This window comes from Crinia signifera, chromosome 1 (assembly GCF_055691185.1).
Source record: "Crinia signifera chromosome 1, ASM5569118v1, whole genome shotgun sequence".
Taxonomy (NCBI): Eukaryota; Metazoa; Chordata; class Amphibia; order Anura; family Myobatrachidae; genus Crinia; species Crinia signifera.
In genome coordinates this window covers 218592653-218620570 of record NC_139217.1, presented here as the reverse complement: position 1 = coordinate 218620570, position 27918 = coordinate 218592653, and the positions used below count along the sequence as shown (strand labels likewise).

The window sequence follows — 27918 nt, the reverse complement described above, 5'->3', positions numbered from 1 at the left end:
ACATTGTGGATCGATGGGGCTGCCTGCAAATCGACCTAATGGCATCCAAGTTTAACAACAAGGTGCCCTGATATTGCTCGAGAACCAGGGATCCTCTGGCGGAGGCTGTGGATGCGCTGATGACGGCTTGGTCATACAACCTAGTGTACTTGTTCCCTCCTCTTCCGCTACTATCAAAAGTAATCAATAGTAAGAAACCAAAAGCACCAGACTGGCCAAGACTGGAGTGGTATGCGGATCTTCAAGCCCTGTTATTGGAAGACCCGTGGCGTCTTCCTCTCCGAAGCGATCTGCTCACTAAAGGTCCCTGCGTCTACCAGGACTTAGGTCGGCTTCTTTTAACGTCCTGGAGGTTGAGCGGCAAATATTAGCACAGAAAGGCTTGCATGCCTCAGTTATTGCCACCATGACACAAGCCAGGAAACCGGTCACAGCAAATCACTACCACCATATTTGGAGAAAATATGTTGGGTGGTGTGAAAAATAAGATTTTCCTTCTGCTGAATTTAACCTAAACATGTTTCTTAGATTCTTGCCAGCCGGACTGGATTTAGGCCTCTGGGCTCTTTAAAAGTCCAGATTTCGGCTTTATCGATATTCTTCCAAAAGAAGCTAGCTGTATTACCAGAGGTACAGCCGTTTTTATAGGGAGTTCTTCATATTCAGCCCCCTTTTGTGCCACCTCCATGGAGCTTGGATGTGGTCCTAACATTTTTGCAATTTTCTTGGTTTGAACCCTTGTCATTGGTGGATATGAAGTATATCACCTGGAAGACGGTTATACTTTTGGCTTTGGTCTCGGTTCGCAGAGTGTCGGAGTTTGGGGCGCTGTCCTGTAAGTCCCTATTTGATATTCCACGAGGATAGAGCAGAGTTAAGAACAAATCCACAGTTCCTTCCGAAAGTCATTTCCTCGTTCCACCTAAACCAGCCTATTGTTTTTCCATCTGGTTTAGGTTCTCTAGAGATTCCGGCGTTGCTGGATTTGGTACAATCCTGGAGAGAGTACGTCCGGAGAACGGCGATAATCCGCAAAACGGCTTGCCTCTTTGTGCTGTATGACGCACAAAAGATGGGACGCCCAGCTTCAAAACAGTCCATTCCACGTTGGATACATGCGACTGTACTGCATGCTTATGCAGTGGCTGGATTAGATACGCCTTCAGGATTGAAGGCTTATTCTACAAGGTCAATGGGCGCATTCTGGGTGGCTGCTTGGGGTGTGTCAGCTTTGCAGCTTTGTAGAGCTGCTACCTGGTCGGGGCCTCATACATTTGTAAAGTTTGATGCCCTGGCCAAAGAGGATACCCAGTTTGGGCGGGCGGTACTGCAGCAGTCTCCGCACGTTCCCGCCCCCTCTGGAAGCTTTGGGACTTCACCAAGATCTTAAGGCGTTTCCCACTATCCCATAAAGATGATAGTGAAAATAGGAATTTAATACCTACCGGTAATACCTTTTCACAAAGTCTTTATGGGATACTGGGCGCCCGCCGCAGTGCGGCGTCTTACTGCAGTTGATTACTCCATTGAGTAGTTCATACTGATCCACTATGGTGGTCCTTTGTTGTTTATTGTATGAATGATGTGCTGGTATAAATCTCACCACTTGTTTACACATATGTTGGTTAGCATATTTATATATACATATCCTTCTCATATGTTTCATCCTCCTTCAGGCACAGTTTTTCCTTAACTGGTTCATGGATGGGGATTCAGAGGGGAGGAGCCAGTGCACCCAGTTCAGTTTTATATGTGCCTTTCTCCTGTGGATACCCTCTAATACACAAGGTCTTAAGATGTTTCCCAGTATCCCATATAGACTTTGTGAAAAGGAATTACCGGTAGGTATTAAATTCCTATTTTCATTTATTGATCAAGCTTTGTCTCCTGCAGACGTTGGCCTTTATTGTGGTTGGCACAGGAGCTTTTTTCTCGCTATTGTTCCACCTTGGAACTAAGGAAAAGCAAAGTTTTCAGCTCCTTGTGGAAGCCGGAGAGCAACAAAGAGGTTCCCTAGATGACCAAACTGTATATTCCAACCCCCCAAAACAACTGCTGTTGTGGAAGGACTGGCTTGTGGAACCTTCTTTCTACCAGGTGAATGGTGTGATCTGGTGAAGGGCTGTAAAAGATGGGAGGACCTTTGTACAGTATACAGTAGGTTGCTTCTTTTAACTTTACATGGTTGTTCATTTCAGGTGGCTGTATTATATATGTGTACAAGGTTAATAGTAAACTTGTCACAGACCTACATAGCTGTGTACCTGACCAGTTCATTGCAGCTTCCAAAGGTAAGAAACTAAATACATTTTCTTACTCAATTTAAGCCTTTTTAGTTTTGCCTTTAAAATAGCTTGTTCTGCATGTTTTTTTTTTCTTATTCTCTTCAAGATTTTTTTCTTTAATTTTTTTTTCTTTCTTTTTTTTAAACTTATTACCAAATGACAGACACAGCAACCACTAGGCCTTTACAAGGTTAAAGGGGTAATTTTATTATAGTTTTAAATAGAGCATTGATGATAGGCAAAACAATTTAGGCTACATGGCATAATTATTAAGCACTGCCGTTGTTGCATCTGATGAGGTCAGGGAAGCCAGTCGCTGGTACACACCTACGGTATCTGACCCAATACATTGTGGGTGCTAAAAAGCCCCCGCAATGTGCCACTGATGGGTCCGATCTGATAGATTCTATGTGCAGGCAGTTCAATCTCCAGGGTCTGACCCAATGTACACAGGACCACGCATCAGGTTGGATGGGATGCCACACACGTTTGATTTGTCCCAGGCAGCAGAGATTAGTGGCTCACATTCAGCCTGTGCAAACACATTTACTTGTGTCAATCTGTACCTCTATCATGCTGACTGGAGCCTGGCTGCACCTACACTCCCATTTCTTCATGCACCTCAGTCATGCTGTTGTACTGTTCTTTCACACTCAGCTTGCAATCTCCTATTACACTAGAAGAAACTAGTTTAGCGCTAGGAATCCAGTGCTCAATAATAAAATCACCCTAGTACCCTGAGGCTGCAATATTTTGGGATGCTCCATGCCAAGAAGTGCAAAAAGAATGTAAAAAAACATATGGCTGCACTGGGGATACGGATTATATTTTTTAATAATAAATACAGTAATCGGTACTTATGTATTATCTGGGCTCCCATGTTAAATGCACCCCATTTTTTCATACCCCTACTATCCAACTACGCATGGAGTTGATGTTATATAGTGTGGCGAGCACAGCGAGCCACCGTGCCCGAAGCGTGGCGAGCGGACGCGGTCTCATAAGAAAAATGGGAGCCCAGATATTACATAAGTACCCAGTAATCTATAAGCAGGTAAATGCACTCATATGGAAACAATAAACACTTAATAAAATAATACATAAAATATATTAAATAAAATAGACAATCTATAAAAAATCTATAGAGTAGGCCAGCTCATTAGTTAGTATTCTGTTAGTGATAGTAGCATTTTTGCATTTTGTTAATATAAATATAATAATAATATTAGAACAATGTCCAGTAAGTTAGTACAGCATGAAAGCAGTGTGATTCGGGTTAGCTCTGTATTATCTGTCAACTATCTGGATTAGTTTTTCTGCGGTCCCTATGCATTTGATTTACTCCACAGACAGGTAGTGTTAATAAAAGCTCATGAATCTGGCCAGACAATTTATACCAAAAGTAGTCTTTGGCGCTAGACACTAGAGGGGTGTAACTTGTCACCCTGCAGCCACCGCATTAGAGGATTGTCAGCCTCTAAAAAACATACATGAACTAGAAAGAAATGTGGGGCGCTTGGGTGAAACAAGGAAAATTTTACAATTTATTAAAAACAAACATAAAGCCCAACGATCCTTTGATAAAGCTGCCTGGAGCAGCGAAACCGGTCAGGATTTCTGCCTCACCTTACCTCACCACATTTACGGGTGAACTACCCTGGGGAAACAGATCCAGCCAAATTACCCGGAAGGACCACCACCAGCTTCATCTGCCCCCCCCCCCCCCCCTTTTCCACCCCATCATTTTCCAATTGGATTACAAAAAATCTCTGCAAAAATAGTAGAGGTTGAGGACACAATTCCGCCCACAACATCAGGCGATAGGAGTTGGTGATTCGTGCCATCTTGGGCCACTCCTGGTATCAACATCTTTGTGTCCTCCCTCCTTATTGCAAGTTTGGGGACTGCACCACCACCATCATTGGACACTTTGGACTTTCCCCACCACCAAGTGGGTGCTATCAGTGTCCATCTATCTGGATACTTGGGACTTCCTGGGTCTAACCCCCCATATGGTCTGGTTCGGTGAGATGACGATTTTAATCATTTAATTATATCATTGTCATTTGTTTTTAGCCTATATTCTTTGGCTTATAGTTTTTAGAAAATGTATTAAAACTTGTGATAGATCTAACCAATCTCCCAATTTATTTTATGCAAAGTATTGCACACAATACCATTCAAACCAGCGCTGCCCACCCCCATTTTTTTGTCTTTTTGTTCTATTCATAAAGCACAACAGTACATACATATAATCAATCAATCTAAAACTGAAGTGTCAATAGGACACTAATAGGTGACCGCTGGATATAAGCACTTGGATATACCTTTCCCCTTTATACTGAAGCGGAAATATGGAGTGAATAAGTATCGGTCCCGTTTTCCTTGAGACATAGTGTACTTTCTCCTTTTCAGGACAGAAATAGTTCACAATGATAGAATGGCTAGTGTGCACACTTTAGCAGCAGCAGCAATGGCGCCTTGCTTTTAAATGGAATATGACAGTCACAGAGTGGGAACAGGACTTCTGTCACAGGGGTATCAGTGACAGTGTCCGTCCTGTTACCAAAGACGATTCTTACCGCTCTGTAGCGTGGGCAAGGGTCAGGATGGTATGCAGATGGATCTGCGCCGCAGCGCCTGCTCGCTCCGTGCCTCTTGGCTGGCTCAAATTATGTAATATGTGCAGCCAGCTGTGGTTCCCGGCAAGTGCCGTCTCCTTGCCGCGGTTTATTTCTCCTGATGTTTTCACCCACGCGACGCTCTGCCACAGCGTCTGCGGCTGGTGGAGGCAATCTTCCGGCTCTGTAAGCAGTGGTAAGCGGGTTACGGGGCAGGTGATCCAGGTATCCTTTGGAACGCTTTTAGCCGCACACTGGGCGGCTTTGTCAACCAGTTATATACCTGGTTGAGAAAGCCACTCAGTATTATTTCTGTCCTGAAAAGGAGAAAGTACACTATGGGCCTTATTCTAGTTCACTCTTAGAGGCAAATTCCTTCTCAAATGGACAAATCCATGTGCACTGTAGGGGGGCAGATGTAACTTGTGCAGAGAGAATTATATTTGGGTGGGGTTTTACTTCAAAGTGAGATCTATATTGCATTGTAAAATTAGAGCAGTCTGTATTTACCCTGCACTGAAACAAAATAACTCACCCAAATCTAAATCTATCTGCACCTGTTACATCTGCCCCCCTGCAGTGCACATGGTTTTGTCCATCTGAGAAGGAATTTGCCTCTAAGAGTGAACTAGAATAAGACCCTATGTCTCAAGAAAAATTGGACTGATACTTATTCACTCCATATTCCCGCTTCAGTATAAAGGGGAAAGGTATATCCAAGTGCTTATATCCAGTGGTCACCTATTAGTGTCCTATTGACACTTCAGTTTTAGATTGATTATATGTATGTACTGTTGTGCTTTATGTTTGTTTTTAATAAATTGTACATTTTCCTTGTTTCACGCAAGCGCCCCACGTTTCTTTCTAGTTCATGGCCAGACAATTTGCTTGAAAAGCACACAGTCCTGATAACAGTATTGTGGAGTATCTGGTCTGGTGTATATATAAACAATTCACCTCCTGGGTTATTATACCAGCACCAAAGAGCAGGGAGCTAAACAAATGAGGTGAGTGGGCGGCACTCAGACGCTTTGTAAAACCTGAGATCGGACCAAGCTGCTACAGATGGAGCCACTGTCATTCAGCTGTCCGCTGGCGATAGAACCGCTATCCTAGTGCTGTATGTGAGGCGCTCCACCTGTATCTCATTGTTGCAGCTTGGTCTGATCTCCATTTTTACAAAGCGTCTGAGTGCCGCCCACTCACCTCCCACCAACCGCCCACCCACCTCATATATATATATATATATATATATATATATATATATATATATATATATTATATAATATTATATTATATTATATTATATTATATACCGGCACTCAGGTTCCAGCTGGACTCTTTTGTAAGTGGGGGCCCTCCAAACAATTGTGTACAGATCCCAGGGAAGAGGCGGCACTCCAATTTTTCAAACAGCAGCTTTTAGTAATAGATACAAATCCATACCCTCCAACATTTGTAGGGCAGAAATCGGTACACCTACTGAAAGGGGCATGGCCATGGATAAAGGGTTTCAGAATGTATACTTTTTTCAAATATATGTATTTCCTCTACCTCCCCCATGGCAGCCCTCACTCATGGGTTTCTCCCTTCTGGGTAGTGCACTCGGAAAGGAAAAAAAACACCAGCCCCCATAAAAGGGCCCCTCCTCCTTCCTCCTGTGTCTTTTTTTTCTTTCCGGGTAAGTGCACAGGTATCAAGATAGACAGGTGGACACAGGCTTACCCATCCCAGGCTCGTTTCTGCGGCAGCTCTGGCTCCCTGCAGAGGACGATGTACCCAGCTAGAGTCTCTATGGGAGCTCCTGGCTGGGGTGTGGAAGTAGCCGCATGCGGACCCCCCCGGGGGCAGCTACAAGCGGCGGCGTCCGCAGGAGAGACGCTGATGGCGGCTCCGGATAGCGTATGCCGCGTCTCTGCCTGGCCCGCGTGCATCGGCACAGAGCGGGCGGACGTCAGTATCAGTGCGCGGCGCCGGCTGATGACGCGCTTCCGCCGCGAGCGGGAGCGTACTTAGCCGGCGCCGGCATGTGAACAGACTGCAGGCAAGGGAAGGCAGTCAGCGAGTCGCCGCAGCATCTGAGGTCTCAGCAGAGGTGATTTCGGGGTAAGGCGCCGGTAGGCGCAGCCTTTTTCATATGAGCATATGCGGCTGTAAGTCAGGACAGTCAGCGGGGGAAATATGTTAGTCATTGGTCTCTTTTCTTTTGTGCTTTAAGTGCGCACTGCTGCTATGGAAGATGATGGGCATCCTGGGAGGAAATCAGGGTAAGCCATGATTATTAGAGGTGTCCATGTGTATTCTATACGCCCACTTAGTTACTAGTAATGAGTATTGTATGGTTCTATCTTAGGTCAGAGACCAGCAAGGACAAGGAAGCCAGGTCCAAACATAAAAAGCCTCACTTAGATAGGTGTGCGGCATGTGCAAAAGGGCTGCCTGAAAAACATGTGGGCATCCTGTGTGAGGGTTGTAAGGCCCCCCAGCAGTTGCAGCCGGCACAAATGGCCAGCCTGGTGGAAATGCTAACAGCCGCTTTGGCGGAAAAGTTTGTGGCTAAAGAGGATGTGGTGAAACGGTCATCTAAAAGAAAGCATGTCATCCCTAGTGAGGACTCGGATGACTCGGTCCAGCAGTCAACCAGTGCGGTCATGCCGGAGTTTGAGGTGGACCAGGCAGATGAGGTGCCTAGTCAGGATAAACTAGAGACTGAAGTAAATCCTGACATGATTGATAACTTACTAAATCTGATTTATAAGTCTTTAAACATTGATGACCCACAGGAGGATCTGAGCCTCCAAGAAATGTTGTTTAAGGACAAAAAGCGTAAGGGTAAAGTGTTCCCGTTGTCCAATACTCTGAAAGAGGTGATTTCGGAGGAATGGAAGCACCCGGACAAACGGGTGGTAATTTCAAACAGGGTAAACAAAATGTACCCGTTTGACAAGCAGCAGGTGGCCTCTTGGGAGGTAGCACCGAAGGTGGACGCTGCAATAGCAAGACTGTCCAGGAAGACCACCCTGCCCCTTGAGGAGGCCAATATTTTTAAAGACCCGATGGAGAGAAAGGTGGAGCTGGGTCTCAGAAAACAGCAGCTAGTTGCGGGTACTGCTTTGAAGCCAGCGGCTGCTATGGCAGTCACTTCCAGGGTTTTGCGAGGGTGGTGCCAGCAGCTGGAAAGCGACATGCTGGATGGTCTCAAAAGATCCGAGTTATTAAGGATGGTACAGGACGTACAGCTTGCTGTGGAATTTCTGTGCGAGGCGTCGTTAGATTCTGTGCGTCTAGCAGCAAGAGCAGGAGCTACGACAGCGGCTACTAGAAGAGCCCTCTGGCTGAAGCCGTGGGCGGCGGACGTACAGTCTAAGAATAGACTACTTTCAATGCCCTTCCAGGGTGATTATCTTTTTGGGAAACAGTTGGACGACTTAGTTTCCAAAATTTCTGGGGGTAAATCCGTATGGTTACCCCAGGATAAAGTAGCCAAGAAGACTCCCCCACCTAGGTTTAACAGGTATCAGCAGGAGTTTAGGGAATCCCGGGCATATAGACCGGGGAGACCGTACAGAAGAGGATCCTGGATCTCCAGGGCCAATTTTCGAGGCCAGGGGAACAAGGAGAGCAGATTCTCTTCCAAAAAAGACCCCCAATGACGCCAACCCACAATGTGTGGGGGCCAGGTTGCTGGAGTTTCAAAGCACCTGGCAAGAATCCACCTCGGACGAGTGGGTTCTGGAAGTAGTCCGTTCGGGCTACAAAATAGACTTCATGAGAAAACCAGGGGAGCTCCTGGTACAGTCTCCTATTCCAGAGGACATGGAAGAAAGGAGAGCATTGTTGTCCAGCCTAAAGGAGATGCTGGATCAAAACGTAGTCAGCATAGTGACAAAGTCACAGGAATTCCGGGGATGGTTTTCCCGTTTTTTTGTGGTAAGGAAAGCCACGGGGGGATTCCGGACTATTCTGGATCTTCGCAGACTAAACAAATTCATAAAAATAAAATCGTTCAGGATGGAGTCAGTAAAATCGGTCATTCTAGAGCTCAATCAAAACGACTTTATGTCCTCAATAGATCTCAAGGACGCCTACCTACATGTCCCAATTTTCGAGGGACATCGCAAATTTCTGAGGTTCAGGGTACAAGGGGTGACTTATCAGTTCAACGCACTCCCGTTTGGCCTGGCAACCTCTCCCAGGACTTTTACAAAGGTTCTGGTGGTCGTGATCGCATGGCTAAGGCGGAGGGGGATAAGACTATACCCCTACTTGGACGACATCCTGATTGTGGCAGAATCAGAGGCGCTCCTAGTACAACATACAGCAGAGGTCTTATAGATAGTGTCTCTTATTTACGTTACACCACTCCTTATTGACATTACCCAAACCGTATCCCTCCATGCTGACAGTACAAAACACTATCGCTTCTTCACAATACACCCCACCATATTGTTTCTTATACACATTACACCCACCGTATTGCTCCTTCTTCACATTACATTGCACCATATCGCTCATTATTCACAATATACCCAATCCTAGTTGACATTACACAACTCAATAGTGATCTTTTTTCAAATAATAGTAATAGCACTTCTTATGCACATAGTACCACAAAAGTAATGTATAAAATACGTAATTTTTTTAATAAAACTTAATTGTAATTGCTGGCAGTGAGCTCTAAGAACCTGTGACTACACTTTCATCACTTTGTGAGGTGAGGGTGGAGGAGGAGCTGCTGCTGGTTATGCACGCTGTAAAAAAACACAAAAAAAAAACACACACACACACCTCTATCACTTAATATGCATGCATGCGTCTGTCACGTAATACGCACTTCCGCCTCTACCACATATTACGCACAAGCACCTCTATTACTAAATACACACGCCTGCATCACATAATACGCGCACACACACGTCAATCACATAATCTGTACACACACGTCTATCACATAATCTACACACACACACACGTCTATCACATAATCTACACACACACACACACACACACACACGTCTATCACATAATCTGCACACACACACACGTCTATCACATAATCTACACACACACACACACACGTCTATCACATAATCTGCACACACACGTCTATCACATAACACACACACGTCTATCAAATAATCTACACACACACACGCGTCTATCACATAATCTGCACACACACACATGTCTTATCACATAATCTGCACACACACGTCTATCACATAACACACACAGGTCTATCACATAATCTGCGCACACACACACGTCTATCACATAATCTGCACACACACGTCTATCACATAACACACACAGGTCTATCACATAATCTGCGCACACACACACATGTCTATCACATACCACACACACACACATCTATCCTTTATATGTGCACACACACACTCCTTTCCTCTCAGTCATTTAGCAAATATGGGTGCTCATAAACAAACATAGAGGCCTACTCTCCCTACGCAGGGGGTGCTGCGGTAGGCTCTCCGCAGCACCCCGTCACCTCCACAGCAACACCCCGTCACCTCCACAGCAGCACCCCGTCACCTCAGCAGCAGCAGCCCCCCACCACCCTCTCCGCTCCCCAGCACAAGCTGCAGCCTTCCTTGTCCCTAGCCCTCAGTAGCGGCACCCCATATCTCCAAGCCCTCAGGAGCATCTTACCTCCCCCAGTAAATTCACGCCTGCTTGTCACACATGCGATAGGGTGGAGTTGTTTACTCCCGGCAAAGTGACATGGGGACTTCTGCTCCTGCAGCCGGGCTCCCTCCCCCCACACGCATGCTGCTTTTTCTTCCGCTGCTGCTGGCTCCTGGATGGGATGAGTACTCCGATCTTGGCAGCCAGCCCAAGCAACTGCTAGGCTACTGACTGCCCGGTGGGTTGCGCCGAGGCCCCGCCCGACAGAACAAGTGGGCGGGGGCAGAAACCCCCGGTCCCCCCCCCCCCCCCCAAAACAGCATTGTGCACTGTGAGTCAATTATAGCAGATAATCTTACCTGCGCTCCCGCAGCGCAGCCCGACTGTCAGGAAGCCTGAAAGTGTCAGAGCCCGGTGGGTACCCCAGCGATACGGGAGGGGGGGGGGGGAGATAGCCACCACTCTCCACAGAGGGGAGAGGGGAAAATAGCCGCTATTCTCCTGGAGTAGTTCTGCCCAATCATATCAGGTTTAGTGACGGGGACGTGCTCTCTTATTGGTTGAAAGCACTCCGCTGTCACTGAGGCACCTGTTAAGGTGCCGCTTCCAATAGATTTTTTTATGGATTTTTACAGTCCTCTGCGTGTCCCGGCCCCCTGCCCACCCCCTGCTTCTAGCTATTCTAATGGGTAGCAGGAGGCACTGCTTTTGGTGCCTCCAAAATAAATAATGCAGTAATAAAAATGATTTAAATTAACATACAGAAGATATTTATGACACAGAATATGTGTCATAAGTATCTCTGTTACTGTATTATTTTAATCATTAATGACAGGGGAGGCACTGCCTCCCCTGACTGCATGTCCCTGGCGGCATGTTACATCATGCTTGAACTTTACTGAACTGTAAAATGCACCTTGAGTCTTGACGCAGGCAGGCAGGCAGCCAGCAGCAATCAGTCAGCCTCCTCCAACTCAATTGACACAGCCAGCATTATACACTTGGGAAGGAGTGATGGGCCAGCCTATCTTCTATGAAGGATGCAAGCTGCTCCATGTAAATTCCCACAATGGCACCAGACGCAGGTCATTCTAGTGCTGAACACGCACACTTTTGCCTGCAGCTGCAGCCTCATATGGCCTCAAACAGTGTGAGCCCTGCAGCGCTCCTCTCACCCGTCCAGCTCCTCTTGGCAGCCCAGGTCCTCCTTCCCTGTCTGCAGCCATATCAGAAATCGTCATCCCCTCCCCCCGCTCACCTTTCTGATGATGCAGCCATATCCGCAATCTGTCATCTCCTCCCCCCGCTCACCTTTCCGACGATTGTTCACCACGCTCCGCTAGACGGGCCACGGGGTGGGGGCCTCCCTGCCCAAGCCGACGGAGCCGAGCAGGAGGACACGTGATGGGGTGGGGAAGAAGACGAGAGATGACAGCGGGCTGCGGGTGGCAGCAGCCGGGCGGTTGGGCAGGCAGGCACCGATGCTGGGCAGCACACAGATGCAGGCTGAAGCACATTCCTGACTGCTGGTGTTCATTTGCGGCCCTGCACCCAGAGCCAGATTAAGGTCTAAATGGGCCTGGAGCTGAAAATGATCAAGGGCCTATTATGCGCAATAATAGGGGTTGCGACCAGCACCTAATAATATGGGTGGCGTAACCAGTGTTCTGTTTGGGTGGTCTGCTCATGGGTGTGTCTCTATTTGTGTAAATACTTTCAACTAATTATATATGCCTGGGAAAAGGCAGGGGGCTAGCATAGGAAAAATGCAGGGAGATATAATGGCGGGTGCACTGCAAATGTGCACCTGCAGGATGCCGATGTCCTAAGATACTTGTGGAGTGAGGCGGCACTGCAGTCATAAAAAAAATACTGAAAGCCGAAACTTGGTAGACAAAATGTCAGCACCTTTTATGTGGTCACTTAAGTTTACCAATACCATATACCCCTTATACAAATCATGCAACACAATAGTAACCCCTTATACTGTACTTGCTTCTTACACATTATGCCACATGGAGTGAGACAAAATTCACACCGACTGAGCAAAAATTCACACTATGGCACACAGATTGAGTCAAAATTCACGTTATGCCACACAGATTAAGGCAAAATTCACATTTTGCCACATGGATTGTGCCAAAATACACACTATACCGGCATGTTCAAACAGTGGCCCTCCAGCTGTGAAACTACATGTCCCAGCATGCCTTGACATAGTTTTAGCATTCCCTAATTGCAAAACTGGCAATGCATGATGGGACTTGTAGTTTCACAGCTGGAGGGCCATAGTTTGGACATGCCTGCACTATACCAAACAGATTGAGCAATGATGCACAATATGCTTCATAAATAGGGGCATTGCGTGCCAAAGGCGCACATTAAAAATTTACACCATAAAGCCCATTACATGTTAAGCCTCACGCCATAATCTCCATTACATATTATGCGAAACACCATAATGCCTATTAAAAATTATGCTACATAAGTGTTGCTTACCTACATGTTCATTGCCAGGGGTTCCATGCTCATTGCCAGGGGTTCCATGCTCGTTGCCATGTGGGATTACATGCTCATTGCCAAGGGGGAATACATGCTCGCGGTAACTGGGGAACAGTCGCCGCTGGGCAGAAATGACAGCCATTAACAGCCAGGCAGAGAGCAGGGGGCTGCCCGGCTGTATTCAGAGCACTGCATGTCCTGGCTATTTGAAATAATTCCCCTTTCATACCAGAAAATGCAGGGAATATGGACCCAGGATCATGCAGGGACATTCTTGGACTGGCCCCTTTTTACACCTTTTGCATTTTCTGGTGTGAGGGGGAGAGAAAACCACCCCGCCCCCCTTTAAACAACCATCTATATCTTCGGAACCAACTGACCCATTTACATGTAGGCTTTGAATGATTTTGGTCCTGTGAAACTGGGCCGTTTGGTTCCAGAGAAATCTGTCCTCAAACAACATGAACAGCCATGAAATTACATTTCAGAAATGAAAAAAATATATATATAAATATCTCTATAACCAATGACCCCATATGAACCAGGTATCAAATTAAAGGACCAGCGATTTGGGTTTGACTGAGATCAACCTTGAGTTTCTGTGATGCTGTAGGGGGAAATGGCAGCCGTTGGAACCGGATGGAGGTCGGAATTAGCGGGTCCCATGTTATCCTATGGGGAAAATGTTCCAGGTTTGCCTGGCAGTATTTCCGGTTCTCGGGGGGCTAGCGACGCAGGGCTGGTCTCGTTGGAAAGCCCTGGCCCTCAGCTACAAAATGGGCCTATTTGGAGAGTGGGCCTGGAGTTTTAGCTCCATCAGGCCCATTGTTAATCCGTCCCTGCCTGCACCCATTCGGTGCCCAGAGCGTGTGCTCCACTGGCTCCACCGGCTCCACCCTCCCTACGCCCCTGCAAAGGGGATGTTGCAGATCTTCCTTTGAAGTGAATTTATATTTACTCTGATTTTATCTTTGTTTTACAGAAATATATTGCCACAATTCCATTGGTTATGTATGTGAGTGGATTTGTTTCTTCTTTCCTCATGAAACCAATCAACAAATGGATGGGTCGCAATGTGAGTTCTGACTCTCTAGAATTCCAGTTAAGATAATTACATTAGAAAATGTTTTCATTTAATTGACTGGTTACGTGTGTGTCTCTAGATGTGTGTGTATGTATATAAATATATTTTATAATATATAATTTGTTTGTATATGTGGGATACATACGGCATCCTGCCACTCAGGATGCCAGTGGTCAATAATACTGATCCCAGCATCCTAATAGAGGAAATCCCAGTTGCTCCAACAGCACCTTAGTCTCCATCCCCTGTCGTTACATAAACCTAACTCACCACCCTGCAGCATAACTAACCTTTTCCTTCCCGCAGCCTTACCCTAGGTCCCCACCACCCCCCCCCCCACACCCTGTCCATTTTCAAAACCTTTTAAAAATGCACCCTGCCCTTTGTGTGTGGCACTGTGCGCCTTTACGCTGCCCCACACCGTGCTGACATGCTGCTGAGAACTTTCAATGTCTGCCATCATGTGTAATGGGCATTATGGTGTGTGGTATAATGTGTAAGGCATTACAGTGTGTGCCATAATGTGTAATTATGACAGAATATGTAATGGACATAGCAGAGTATGACCATGTTTAATGGGCGTAATCCTAGTGCAGTGCGCAATTTTTTATAAGTGTTTGTTTTTTAAGTTTCGAATATAAATTTCTAATATATAATGTCCCCTCACAATTGATAAATGTGCCCTGCCCAGTGATCAGCGCCCTGCCTGTGGTCAGCATCATGCCCTAAAAAAATCCTAGAGTAGACACTAAGTCATATGTCTTAAGAATGATTTTTTAATATTTGGATAAAGGCCAGGAAATTACTTTAAGGATCCTAAATTCCAGGTTCCCAGGCACTTTCTGTCCCTTAATATCTCTAGCGAGTTGGATAATTTGGGTCCAGAATGGGGTCAGAAGGGCATGACCACCTGGGCCTGACAAATTTATTAACAGCTACACCATGTTTAAGCTATCTTCTTGGCATAACACATTCTTCAACTTTCAGCAAAAAAACTTGTGCTGAACTGTTCTGCTCAATATCTAACTTGGAGTGATAAGTAACCAACCGCTTTATTATTAGCATCTTCTTGCTTGGCTTTATATGTGGAAAGCGGGGGGAGAGAAAGAAACTCGGGTGGGGTGCACTCCAAGTCCCCTGTTCAAATTATTCTGTTGGAATTAGTATTATATTTTTTATTTTTTTGTTATTTTTACTCTGCTTGTGTTCAAATTAATATATCCCATTCATGTTAGGAGCACTAAATCCACAGGGTATGAATGAATACATCAATTATGGCGTGTTTTTGACAGGATAACTGCAGTGACTTTACATCATGTCTCCCGAATACTGGAAAACATAGGGAAAGTTTGGTTGAACAAAAGCCTTAGTTAAAGGGTGGTCCTCCTCCCAGCAGGAGAGATACCAACAATACGAGCCATCTGTAAATGAAGAACAATGAAGGCATTATTGGATGGGGTGACACTATTAATAATATTAGTACCAACAGTATATTCAATAATATTTGCAATATCAGTACCAACAGAACATTAAAGAAGAAAGCAGATAAAGATAACAAGCAAAACACAAAAAAATAAGCAATGCGTACACTACCATGGACCTTACAATCCATAATATATTGGAGCACTCCAAGTCACTTTTATTAATTAATTTTGCACGTTTTTTGATTGTGTTTAGTGTTCACTGTAGGCAAGTTATAATGCCCCTCTTTCCCTTACACTGGTTGCTACCGACCATCCAATCACCCTTATATTATAATAATTCTGACCAAGCTAACATTAATATTATTCACTCACTCATTTATCACCATAAAGGATGATTAGCATCATCACAACTATCCGTATTCACGGTCACTTTTTTTTCTCCTCCTGAGGTAGGTCGTATTAGCCAGATCCATAGGTAGTGGTAGAATGAATAATTACTAATAACTGTGTCAACACATACATAAAGACCATTAGATGCATGGTCCCCTATCCTTTCCTTAAATACACCCAATCTGAAGATAAGTCAGCCCAGAAATCCGATGGTTCTCAAGCACCATATAAGTTTCATAAAATCTTTCAAAAAATCTGCAAAAAAATCTCAGAAAATCTTTAAACTCTTAAATCCATATGTTCTGACAAATACTCTGCAGAAAAATAAGAGAACAATTGTGTAAATAAATAAATTATTTATATCAGTAAAATTAATTATATAAACAATATAAATGCATAAAAAGAATAATTAATAAACAATACAAAAATATATAAAAATTAAAAAAAATTATTAAAGATATATAAAAAATGAAATAATACACCACTCTACATACAAAATAAATAAATTAATAAAAATAAATTTCTAAAATATTGAAAAATGATGTGCTGTCCGCAATCTCTATATGTCACTATCCCTTTAAGAAGCATAGATAAGATAGCAAGGGGTGCCTGCTGCCTGAGAGAGAGATATATTTGCAGTATCCTCCGTAATTAATAATCGACAGGAGGCCATTGTGATATAATAACCACAATATAGAAGTTTAAATATGTGTAGCTATCTCTCACAGGGGAGATAGAGCTTACCTACGATCTGGGAATACACACATGGGGACAATCTACCTTAATTAAGTGGAGTAGCGCTCCTATTGGATACACACAGACATATAGTGACACAGCGGACAGCATGGATACGCTGCCGTGTGAACAAGCCTTCCATGCGAAACGTACGTCACAGCAAGAAGCCGATCACGTGGGCGCTCACGTGACCGGCTGTCCGTCTCCACTGTGCTGGGATTTCCCTATGATAAATGCGGCTGGAGACAAGCGCTATGTAGCGCCGGACTGGTAACGGGACCCCTCTTGTGAGTCCGCGGCTAGCCGACACAGAAGGCTGCCGCTGGCTCTGAGTAGGACCACGGTCCCCCCTACTTCTGTTTGTTTATATCCACACTCTGTGTTGCATTTGGCTCACTTATGAAATTTATCTGCCGGGTTGACGGTGGGTGGCTTACCACAGGTGAATGGTCATCTGAAACACATGTTCACTATGCTGCTTGCTGAAATATAGTGATCCTTTTACCCGGGTTAAACATAAGCAGGCTTCATTCCACAGGTGATTGATTGAGCTGTCAGCTCCAGAACTGTTTTATATGCCGTGGTCATGCTAGTTAAATCTACAGGTAGACATTAGATTGCCTGTTAAGGATAGATAGCAGCAACATTGTTGCCGAACTGTGGGAGCCTTGTATTCAACACAGAGAAGGGCATTGCTTTTTGAGACAGTGTATGAGTGTTTAATTGGAGAGAACTGCAGCATTGATACTTTTGACACATACAAACAGCTTTTCCCTACATAAGCAGGCTTCACTCCACAGGTGGTTGATTGAGCTGCCAGCTCCTGAATTGTTTTGTGTGCCGTGGTCACGCTATTTACATCTGCAGGTAGACATTAGATTGCCTGTGAAAGGTAGATAGCGGCAACATAGTTACTGAACTGTGGGAGCTTTGTATTTAACACAGAAGGGCATTGCTGTTTGAGACAGTGTATGAATGTTTAATTGGAGAGAACTGCAGCATTGATACTTTGATACATACAAACAGTTCTTCCTTACAAAGAGGAGTGGGACAGGCAGATACTGTACATATGTAAATATAGATAGGTGTAAATACTTCCTTTTGTCTGTTTATATTATTGTTTGACCAATGATTAGACCCTATCACTTATATAAGTGACACCTATATCATCAATGGGGATTGATGGGTATATGATGGTCATTTTTTACTTTGAGAAACTCACCTAACAGACGGGATGTGAATAACACCATTATGTACTGTTTAGAATTCATATTCGCAGGAAATTCTAATATAAATAGCACATAGCAAGGTGGTTAGTTATACAATTTTTGTTCGCTTATGAATGGGATATATTAATTTGAACACAAGCAGAGTAAAAATAATAAAAAAATAAAAAATATAATACTAACTCCAACAGAATAATTTAAACAGGGGACTTTGAGTGCACCCCACCGAGTTTCTTTCTCTCCCCCCGCTTTCCAGATATACTTGTTATAACTCGGGGGTGCACCCCTGAGCATAACTGATAGGGCATAAAACCCAAGAAGGTTAAAAGCCACTAGGTTATGTCAATTAGTAATATAGGATAAATACCTAATTATTATCAGTTAGTCCCTTTCTAAATAAAATTTCTTTATAATTGTTTTTCTCCCTGATCAATTAGTGCAAGTCCCCCACCCCCATTGCTTGCAAATTGGCTTTATATGTCCCTCAGCCTTCACCAAAAATGTTGTTGTGTTTTTATTACTAATTTTCTGCTTGGCATTCATTAACATCTATTCGCAGTATGTGCTGCTAATTAAGAATTGTTTTAACTTTGGTCCATGTATTAGTTTAGGTTCATTTATCTGTTTGTATGAATTTTTATCCTTCTTTTCTGGTTTAAGAATTATACATTATTTTTATTCAAAATTAGGTACTTGTTTCCTAGCACGGCCACAACGATCATGATCGCGGTCATCGGGGGTAAAATCTGGGCCATCGCGGGCATCGCAGGCACTAAAAAATCGGGTGCGATGGGCCAGACGCGATGCCCGCTATTTCCCCATAGAGAACAATGTTAAATGCCTCAATTTACCCGCGATGACCACGATTTCCCATAGGAAACAATGTGAAATGGATCAATTTACCCAAATTATCATAGGGAACAATGGTAAATGGCCCAAAAACACCCCTGAACATTAAAATGTCCCCCCAAAAGTACTATACGCCACCCCGCGATCAACGTGAACCCGAAGCGTGGCGAGCGCAGCGAGCCCGCGAGGGGCGGCGGTACGCGTCCTCCGACCTTTTCATACCCCCACTATCCACGTCGGCGTGGAGTTGAGAATAGAATAGTGTGGCGAGCGCAGCGAGCCACCGAGCCCGAAGCGTGGCGAGCGCAGCGAGCCCCGCGTGGGGACGCGGATACCTTCACAGTTATACGCATCCCCTCGCGGGCTTCCCAGGTGTCCATGGCGACGCGGACACCTGTGAATCCCGCGAAGGGACGCGTTTACCTGTGAAGGTATCCGCGTTCCCTCGCGGGGCTCGCTTCGGGCACGGTGGCTCGCTGCGCTCGCCACACTATTCTATTCTCAACTCCACGCCGACGTGGATAGTGGGGGTATGAAAAGGTCGGAGGATGCGTACTGCCGCCCCTCGCGGGCTCGCTGCGCTCGCCACGCTTCGGGTTCACGTTGATCGCGGGGTGGCGTAAACTACTTTTGGGGGGACATTTCACTGGTCAGGGTTTTTTTTGGGGGTTTCTGGCCCATTTACCATTCTTCCCTATGATGATTTGGGTAAATTGACCCATTTACCATTGTTTCCTATGGGAAATCGCGGTCATCGCGGGTAAATTGAGGCATTTAACATTGTTCCCTATGGGGAAATCGCGGCCATCGCGGGTGGACCATTTAAGCATTTTTGGCCGCATACGACCCGACCGACGTGATTTTCACTGTTTTCAATGCATTTCAATGGAAAAATCGGGGGCATCGCGTCGGTCGCGTCGCAGGCCACTAAAAATTACCCCCGATGGCCGCGATTGTGGCCGTGCTAGGAAACAAGTACCCAAAATTATTTTCTATTATAGCGCCTTATTATTTCTATCCAGTTCTTTTTCTTGTGTTTTCATTTTTATGTGGTATAAGTACCCACATCTCACTGCGGCTTTAATAGTAAAAAATTCACTGTGTTTTACACACAGGGGTCTCTTGAGCGCATAGCCACCATTTTCTTCCTTACAGATACAGTCAGACAATGCCATGGTGGTGGCATATATCAACAAACGAGAAATGACCAGAAGTCTTCTAGCTATGACGGAGACCATCTAGATTATGATTTGGAACGCTGGTCGGTACAAGTTGGCCAGGGGCGGGCTGGGCCGGGGGGCAGGGTGCCATGTGCCCCCCCGGGCCACTTTACCAGTTACTGCTGCGGGCCACACTGGATCCAGCACATTGTTCACCTCCTCCAGCCCTCCTCCTCTCAACTTTGCTGACCGCGGCTTCCAGAACATGGCCGTGGCTACAGGAAAATATCATCTGGCCCCCTGCACTGAAAACATGTCCTCCCGTGCAGATGACACTGACTCTGTCCACCTGCGCAACTGAAGTGTGGGGTTTAGGGAATAGCCGGCAGGCTGAGGACGGAGGAAAGGGCAGAGAGTTGGGAGCCGCAGCAGCACAGACCCGGAGACCAGCAAAACCTGTAGACGCAGCCAAACCTCAGAACAGGTCTGTCAGGAGTAGCCGCGGCGGCGCACAGCAGGTTCACTACTCACCCCTCCGTCCCCGGCGGCAGCTCTCCTGCAGTGCAGCGGATTCCGGGTGGCTGGCGGCAGGGCGGTGGCTGGAAGGCTCAGTTTGAAGCTTAAGTCCTGGCGGCAGCAGTGACTCCGGTGTCGGCGCGAGGCCGGCGCCGCCATCTTGGATGTGGGCAAACTGCTCATACGGCCAGGCAGGTCTGTTTCTGCCCCTCTGGGCTGGTCAGCCAATGGCAGCTGCTCTCAAGGGATTTAATGAGGCTGTCTAGTGCAAACCAGTGTCAGGGCAAAAAGTCTTCCTAGCTAGTCACAGCTGAGACTCCTGGCTTACTACGGCTCATTTCTGCTTCCTTCCCTGGTGGTCCTTGCCGGTCTTGGGATCTTCCAATCGTAGTCACTGCCTCTCCAGTCCTGACCTGTCAGCGTATCCGGTCCGGCCCGCTCACCCGCTGGGCCCACAGGGCCAATCGGCCTCCTGTTCCATTCCCATCAACTCTTTCCCCCATCATCATCCCAGTCATAATCATGTCTTTCAAGTTTGGACACCTCAGTACCTCCGCCACCGACACCTCATTACAATAATCCAGTCCATCCATCTGCAAGTACATTTTTTCTCAGCATCAACCATCCACCATCTCCCTCACAGCTCATCAGAGACTTCCCTCTCATTTATTCGTAAGTGCAACATCCTGTGTTTGGGACATTTGTGTTATTCCCTCCAGCTCAAAGAAGTATTTGAGTACCGTTGGTTCCTCTAAGAAACACTATCTTATTTGTGTATCCTTTATGAAACCATCCATAATTAAACCAGCTCGATTTAACCTGACCTCTGCGAGTCCTAGAGTGGTTCCTGAGCACCACACGAACCCTCCCAGTCCTCCACTTGTGACAAGGTGACACTCATTATCTAAATTAACACATATATAATATTTCGGCCATTTACAGCCTGTGGTGTCATCCTGCTAATATGCAGGAGGAGCAGCCTGTGGTGTCCTCATGATGTTATGCAGGGGGAGCAGCCTGTGGTAGTAGCCAGGGGGTGCACCCTGTGGTGTCCTTTTCTTTTTATACAGGGGAGCAGCCGATGTTTTCCTACTTTTATTATGCAGGGGAGCAGCCTGTGGTGTCCTGGTATTATGCAAGGGGAGCAGCCTGTGGTGTCCTGGTATTATGCAGGGGGAGTAGCCTGTGGTGTCCTGGTATTATTCAGGGGGAGCAGCCTGTGGTGTCCTGGTATTATGCCGGGGGAGCAGCCTGTGGTGTCCTGGTATTATGCCGGGGGAGCAGCCCGTGGTGTCCTGGTATTATGCAGGGGGAGCAGCCTGTGGTGTCCTGGTATTATGCAGGGGGAGCAGCCTGTGGTGTCCTGTTATTATTATACTGGGGGAGCGGGGGTTTTCCCAGCCCTTAGCAGCCTCCCCCACTGAACTCTGATGGAGCAAATGTTTTATTTATTTTTTGTCTGATCACGCATTGCGATCGTAGCTCCGCCCTCGCCCTCTTACTGAATTATTCTCTGCCCACTTGCGGCAATATTTTTCTGGACTTGCCCCCTAGGCTAAAAGTTGCCTGCCAGCCCCTGCAGTTTGCAATGGATTTACACAGGTAGACCTTTTGGCATCCATGTTGAACAGGAAGCCTCCACAGTATGGGAAATGGTCCAGAGATCCACAACTGACTATGGTAGAGGCCGTAACTGCCAGATGGTCCTTCCATTTTGTGTATCTGTTTCAACCAATTACAGTGCTTCTGCATGTGATCAGAAGGGTCCAGTGTGATTATAGAAATTCTGCTGTAAATGAATTGTAATAGCACTGTAATAGTAGCATCTGACTCTTTATACTGTGTTTGCCACTGTACAAATAAAGAGTTTGAAAAAGAAGGGTCCAGTGTGAAAAGGCTCATGTCCTACTAATAGCATCAGATTTGCCATAGAGGTCGTTGGTACTCTGATCTTCTTTCTCTGGTGGTTGACCAACCGTGGAGGCTACCACTGAGAGGAGCTCTACTGTCACAGGATTCGTTCACCCATCCAAATTTAGCTCAATGGGCTTTAACGCTGTTTAACTTCAGACTAGCCTTTTTAGATTAAAGGGGTGTTCTACAGCCTTTATCCAGACTGTCGCAAGCTGTTAACTCATCAACTTCTATTTATTATAGGGTGTGGAAGGATTACATCCTGTTCTGCATATATACAGTATAAGGGTTTTGGCTTATCAGTTTCACTTTCCACATGTATTTTTTTTTCTTTTTTTACAGGACTGATTGTCCAAAGGCCTCCACCTCTCGTTCTTGATGGGTCAGGTGCCGACCTAATCTTTTCTTTTTCAGGGACAAATAGCGTTTATACTGAGCTTTTTAATGATAGGAGTTTTGCATATCTCACCACCCTGTGTCTCAAGTCCCACCATGGGACCTTAATTTAGTGTTTGGCTGCTCTTCAGGAGGCTCTGTTTGAGCCACTTAATTAAAGTGGTTAACTTGGAAACTATCTTTTCTTATGGCAAACTCCCATTTTGAGTTGGCAGCAGTTCTTTACAGCCAGCTTTTGTTTGTAATGTGTTTCCTTGAAATCAGGAGATTAGATCAGATGAATGCTACACTGGAACTACAGAGTCCTCTCTGGTTTCTAGATGTTTTATGAGCACTCAGAATGGTACTGCTTTCCTAGCACGGCGCCCACGATCTAGATTGTATGTGTGGGGCTGATATCTCAAGCATCTCATGCATCTTATGTGTTTGTGCGGCATAAGATGCATGAGATGATGCAATCGACGAGATTAGCATCTCCTGCATCTTATGTGTTTGTGCGGCATGAGATGATGCAACGACGCAATCAACAAGATTTTTACATTGGAATCAATGTAAATAGCCCCCAAAACCCCAATTTTAATTGCTAACCCCCCTCATGGGTGAAATGGCCCCCCCATTGTTAACGCCACCCCACTATTGACGCCAACTCGAAGCGTGGTGAGAGCAGCGAGCCCGCGAGGGGCGGCGGTACGCGTCCTCCGACCTTTTCATACCCCCACTATCTACGTCGGCGTGGAGTTGATTTTATATAGTGTGGCGAGCCACCGAGCCCGAAGCGTGGCGAGGGGACGCGGAATACATGTAAAGTAGTCCGTGTCCCCTCACGGGGCTCACTGCGCTCGCCACTCTTCGGGCTCGGTGGCTCACTGCGCTCGCCACACTATATATAATCAACTCCACGCCGACGTGGATAGTGGGGGTATGAAAAGGTTGGAGGACGCGTATCGTTGATAGTGCTGGTGGCGTTAACAATGGTTATTGGGGGCTCACGATTTTTTGATCTCATGGATCTCATGCATCTTATGTATGCATAAGATCCATGAGATTAAAAAATCGGGTCCGTCGCGTTGATTGTATGCTTTAAGTACCTTAAACTTAAGGCATACAATCAATGAGACGGGCGCCGTGCTAGGAAAGCAGTACCCTCGGAATATATGTGGAGAGAACTGGTGCTTTGCTTAAGACAGACAGCCTGTTTGTACTTTATAAAGCCAGTAAAAAAGGAGCGCCAGCATCTAAACTTTCGGTACTTATGTATTATCTGGGCTCCCATGTTAAATGCACCCCATTTTTTCATACTCCTACTATCCTACGAAGCGTGGCGAGCCCCGCGAGGGGACGCGGTCTCATAAGAAAAACGGGAGCCCAGATATTACATAAGTACCCAACTTTCTATTGCTCGTTGGATTACTTCCACTATCAAGCAAGTCTATATAGCCGGGAAACGGTCATCTGTCAGACCAGACTTGGGTCGACCCCGGAAGGTCGACTGGGGTAAAGGTCAACATGGGTCAAGGTCGACAGGACTTAATGTCGAGATGGGTTTAGGTCAACAGTCATTAGGTTGACATGAGTTTTTCACAGTTTTTTGAGCCGACATGTGCCGACATGCGGTATTTCATGCCCTACCATCCACTAGGGCGTGGTGGGAGAATAAAAAAGTGCCCGAAGCATCACGAGCAGCTGCGGTTCAACTCCAACTGTGTCGACATTCAGGTAAAAAACAGTGAAAACCGCATGTTGACCCATGTCGACCTTTGAGCCATGTCGACCTTTGACCCATGTAGACCTTGGGGCCAGTCGACCTTCCGGGGTGGACCTAATTACTGTAGACCTAAGTTTGGTCTGACAGATGTACCGATTCCATATAGCTTTGGGCGAGTCAGTACCTGATCCCATTTGGGTGCGTTCTACTCGGGCTGTGAGTACTTCAGCAGCTCGCCAGGGTGCTGTTAGAGGTGTTTCCCCATCCTGAACCTTCTGTGAGGGGATTCTAACAACTGCCTGTCCTTAGTCTCCGGAATTTGATCAATAACCTGTGTTCCTTTACTGCTAGCAGGAGAATAATCAAATCAACACACACACTCTGGAGTGTCAAAAAGATGTTCTGAAGTTTATTAGTCTAATGCTTACATTTATTCATTTTCTTATCTATTACATAATGGGTTTCACACATATAATTGCATTCCATAACATAAATCTCTACTTGCCTATACACAATTCACTAATTGTCACACCCCAACTTGTTCACATCACTACTGAGATTTGGTTCCCCCACATCTCCTGGGCGTACAGCCAGAAACACAGATAAACGTTGTGCCCCTTATAAAAGATTTACGAGTCTCCTTCAAGAAACGAAACTCTAAGCTAAACTAATTATAATGAGAAAAACAATACATTACATATATGATGCATACAAAATGGCGTATATGGAGCTACATAGAATAACCAGCAATCTGCCTCTCTCAGTCCCTTCTATTGATTCTATTTAGGGACAATATACGTTATTTGCCCTGAGCCTCTCTGCCAATCAGACCAGGCGATGCCCTGATTAAGTACGTTCTATTCCCATGGGCCTACCCTGACCACATGGAAGGCAACATGCCGTCCCGCACGGACAGAGAGTTCAGGTCGCTGTCACATGGACCACTAAACAGGTTCTTGTTCTCTTTCCAGGTAGATTGCTTTCACAGCTTTATCCATAGCTTCAGCATCATCATACTGACAACGGATCAAACGAATGTTGTGATGATCATTGTTTTTGTCAGCTTTCTTTTTCTGTGCTCTCTTATTGTGTTTTTTAATTTTCTTGGCAGTACATGCAAAACAATACAAACAAAGCTTGATTAATACATAGAAAAGCAGAATTACGCATATAATTTTTGCTAACCATGAAAGTATTCCCATAAACCATCCTCCTATACCCTTATACCAATTGGATGGGTTTAACCAACTGAACCAACTATCCTCAGCGAATAACCAATTACCCTTGTGCTGTTCTGCAAATTCCTCTTTAAGAGTTTTGACCATATCTAGATGCTGTTCAATGGCTTCCTCTATGGAGTCAGACTGATTGAGGTAATTACAGCAAGCTTCTGCCACTAACAGGCACAAACCCCACTCCTTGGCGGTAAGGTAGTCTAGTACCATACGGTGAGCCCTAACTTCTCGTTTAACCATTTTATGTCCTCCAGTACTAGGTCAAAAGTATCATCATATATCCTGGTTATATTGTCCAGTAATTTGGCTAGGTCACTAACTTGTCTGTCATTGAAAGCGGTCCCTGCAGTCCCTATAGTAAATACATTCCCTATAGCTACCCCTACCATTGTACCCAAACCAGTATTAAACAGGGAGTGGTAAGATTTATGATGACTGCCTCTTTCCCTGAATTCTCTCTTATTTAATCTGTTCGGGAGCTTTGCTCCATGGCCTCTTTTACCCCTAGTTTTTCTATTATTCTTATAGCTGGGATTACTCTGGCTATGGTACGCTAACACAGTTGAGATACACATTAACTTCCACCAGGGCAGATGGTCTGGCCTGAGGTGCGTTATCATTTTGACAACTTAACTTTGCGTGGGTAGGTGATCTGGTTCGTGTTCAACTGTAGGAGGAGTGTATCCACGTCTCTTTTCCAAACACTTTCACTGAGGTTGGGGTCGTCAGCAACACTTGGAACGGACCATCATATCTTGGTTCCAGTGAAGATCTCACGTGTCTCTTAACATAGACCCAATCTCCAATCTTTAGTGCATGGGGTTCTGGTTCTGGGCTTTGGTTACTTAAAACAAAACTTGAGAATGCAAATCAGTTAAATATTTATTTAAAGACTTCACATATGCTGTCATGTTCCCATGCTTAAACTGTAATTCTTGGAGAAAATAACATCCTGTCTTTGGTTTAACTCCAATTAGGATCTCATATCCTGGAGTTGTTCTTATTGCAAATAAGGCCATGGGTAAGCATTCTACCCATGTTTTGCCAGTCTCTTGCATGGCTTTTTGGACTTTTAGTCTCTCGATTTGGGCACTGACCTGTAGGCCTGTATAATATTCTGCATTATTTCTCCTGTGTAATGACTACCTCTGTCTGATTCTATTACTTCTGGTACCCCATATCTGCAACTACTTCAGCTATTATCTTTTTGACTGTGGTCAGGGCATTTGCTTTAGATACTGACCAAGCCTCAGGCCATCTGCTGAAGATATCTGTGCAAGTTAGGGCGTACTCATACGTGCCACATTTAGGCGTGTGAATGTAGTCTATTTGGAGTCTTTGGAAAGGGAAATATGCTTTTGGCATGTGTCCCATGCTTGTCCTGGTTCGTCTTCCTGGGTTGTTTTCTGCTCATATCCAGCATTGGTCTGTGTAGTTCTTAGCTGCCACATAGAAGCCTGGAGCCAGCCAATATTCTTGAACTGTCTTAGTCCTCTGTTCCTTGCCTTTATGGTCTGGTCCATGGGCTACTTGAATCATAGGTGCATATAGTGTTCTTGGCAGGCACCATTTTCCTTCCTTTTTCCAAAGACCCACACAGGATTGCTGGGCTCCCATCTTCTCCCATACTTTGTGTTCTGTCTTTGCTTGTTCTTGTAGTCTGATGAGTATCTTTATATTAATTTCTGCCTTTGTCTCTTGGACATATATTCCAGCTGTTTTCTTCTCCTTTACAGCTGCTTTCTTTGCTTGTTCATCTGCAAAAGCATTCCATTTTACTTCTTCTGTGTCTTCCTTGGTGTGTGCCTTTGTCTTTATGACTGCCATTTGCTTTGGTAATCGTAAGGCTCTGGTCAATCTCTGGATCAGTTCTCCATTCTTGATGGGTTTTCCTGTTGCAGTAAGGAAATTTGTTCTTTTCCATATAGATGCATAGTCGTGTGCCACACCCCAGGCATAACGTGAGTCCGTATAAATATTCACTGACTGTCCTTCAGCCATCTCCAAGGCTCTTGTCAGAGCTGTTAGTTCTGCTGCTTGGGCTGAGGTTCCAGCTGGGAGTGGTTCTGCTTCCATGACATCATTTGTGGATACCACTGCATATCCTTCATATCGGTGTCCATCCACATAATAACTGGATCCATTGGTGTCAAATAAAAAAAAATCTGTATTATTTAACTGGTTTTTCTTCAATTTTCCAATCAGGTAGCACTTCTTGTTTCATCATGGA

At 45.4% G+C, this 27918-nt stretch overlaps 1 protein-coding gene across 5 annotated transcripts in view; it reads left to right on the top strand.

Moving 5' to 3' along the window:
• The window catches only part of MFSD12 (major facilitator superfamily domain containing 12), a 231268-nt gene that overhangs the window by 96696 nt on the left and 106654 nt on the right, over window positions 1-27918 (top strand). For all 5 annotated transcript variants that reach the window (XR_014472966.1, XM_083179274.1, XM_083179273.1 and 2 more), the window contains exons 4-6: window positions 1894-2097; window positions 2199-2291; window positions 14037-14129. Coding sequence is in view for 4 of the 5 variants with exons in the window: in XM_083179274.1 (XP_083035400.1) it covers window positions 1894-2097; window positions 2199-2291; window positions 14037-14129 (390 nt within the window). In the remaining variant the exon portion in view is untranslated. The remainder of the gene's footprint in view (window positions 1-1893; window positions 2098-2198; window positions 2292-14036; window positions 14130-27918) is intronic.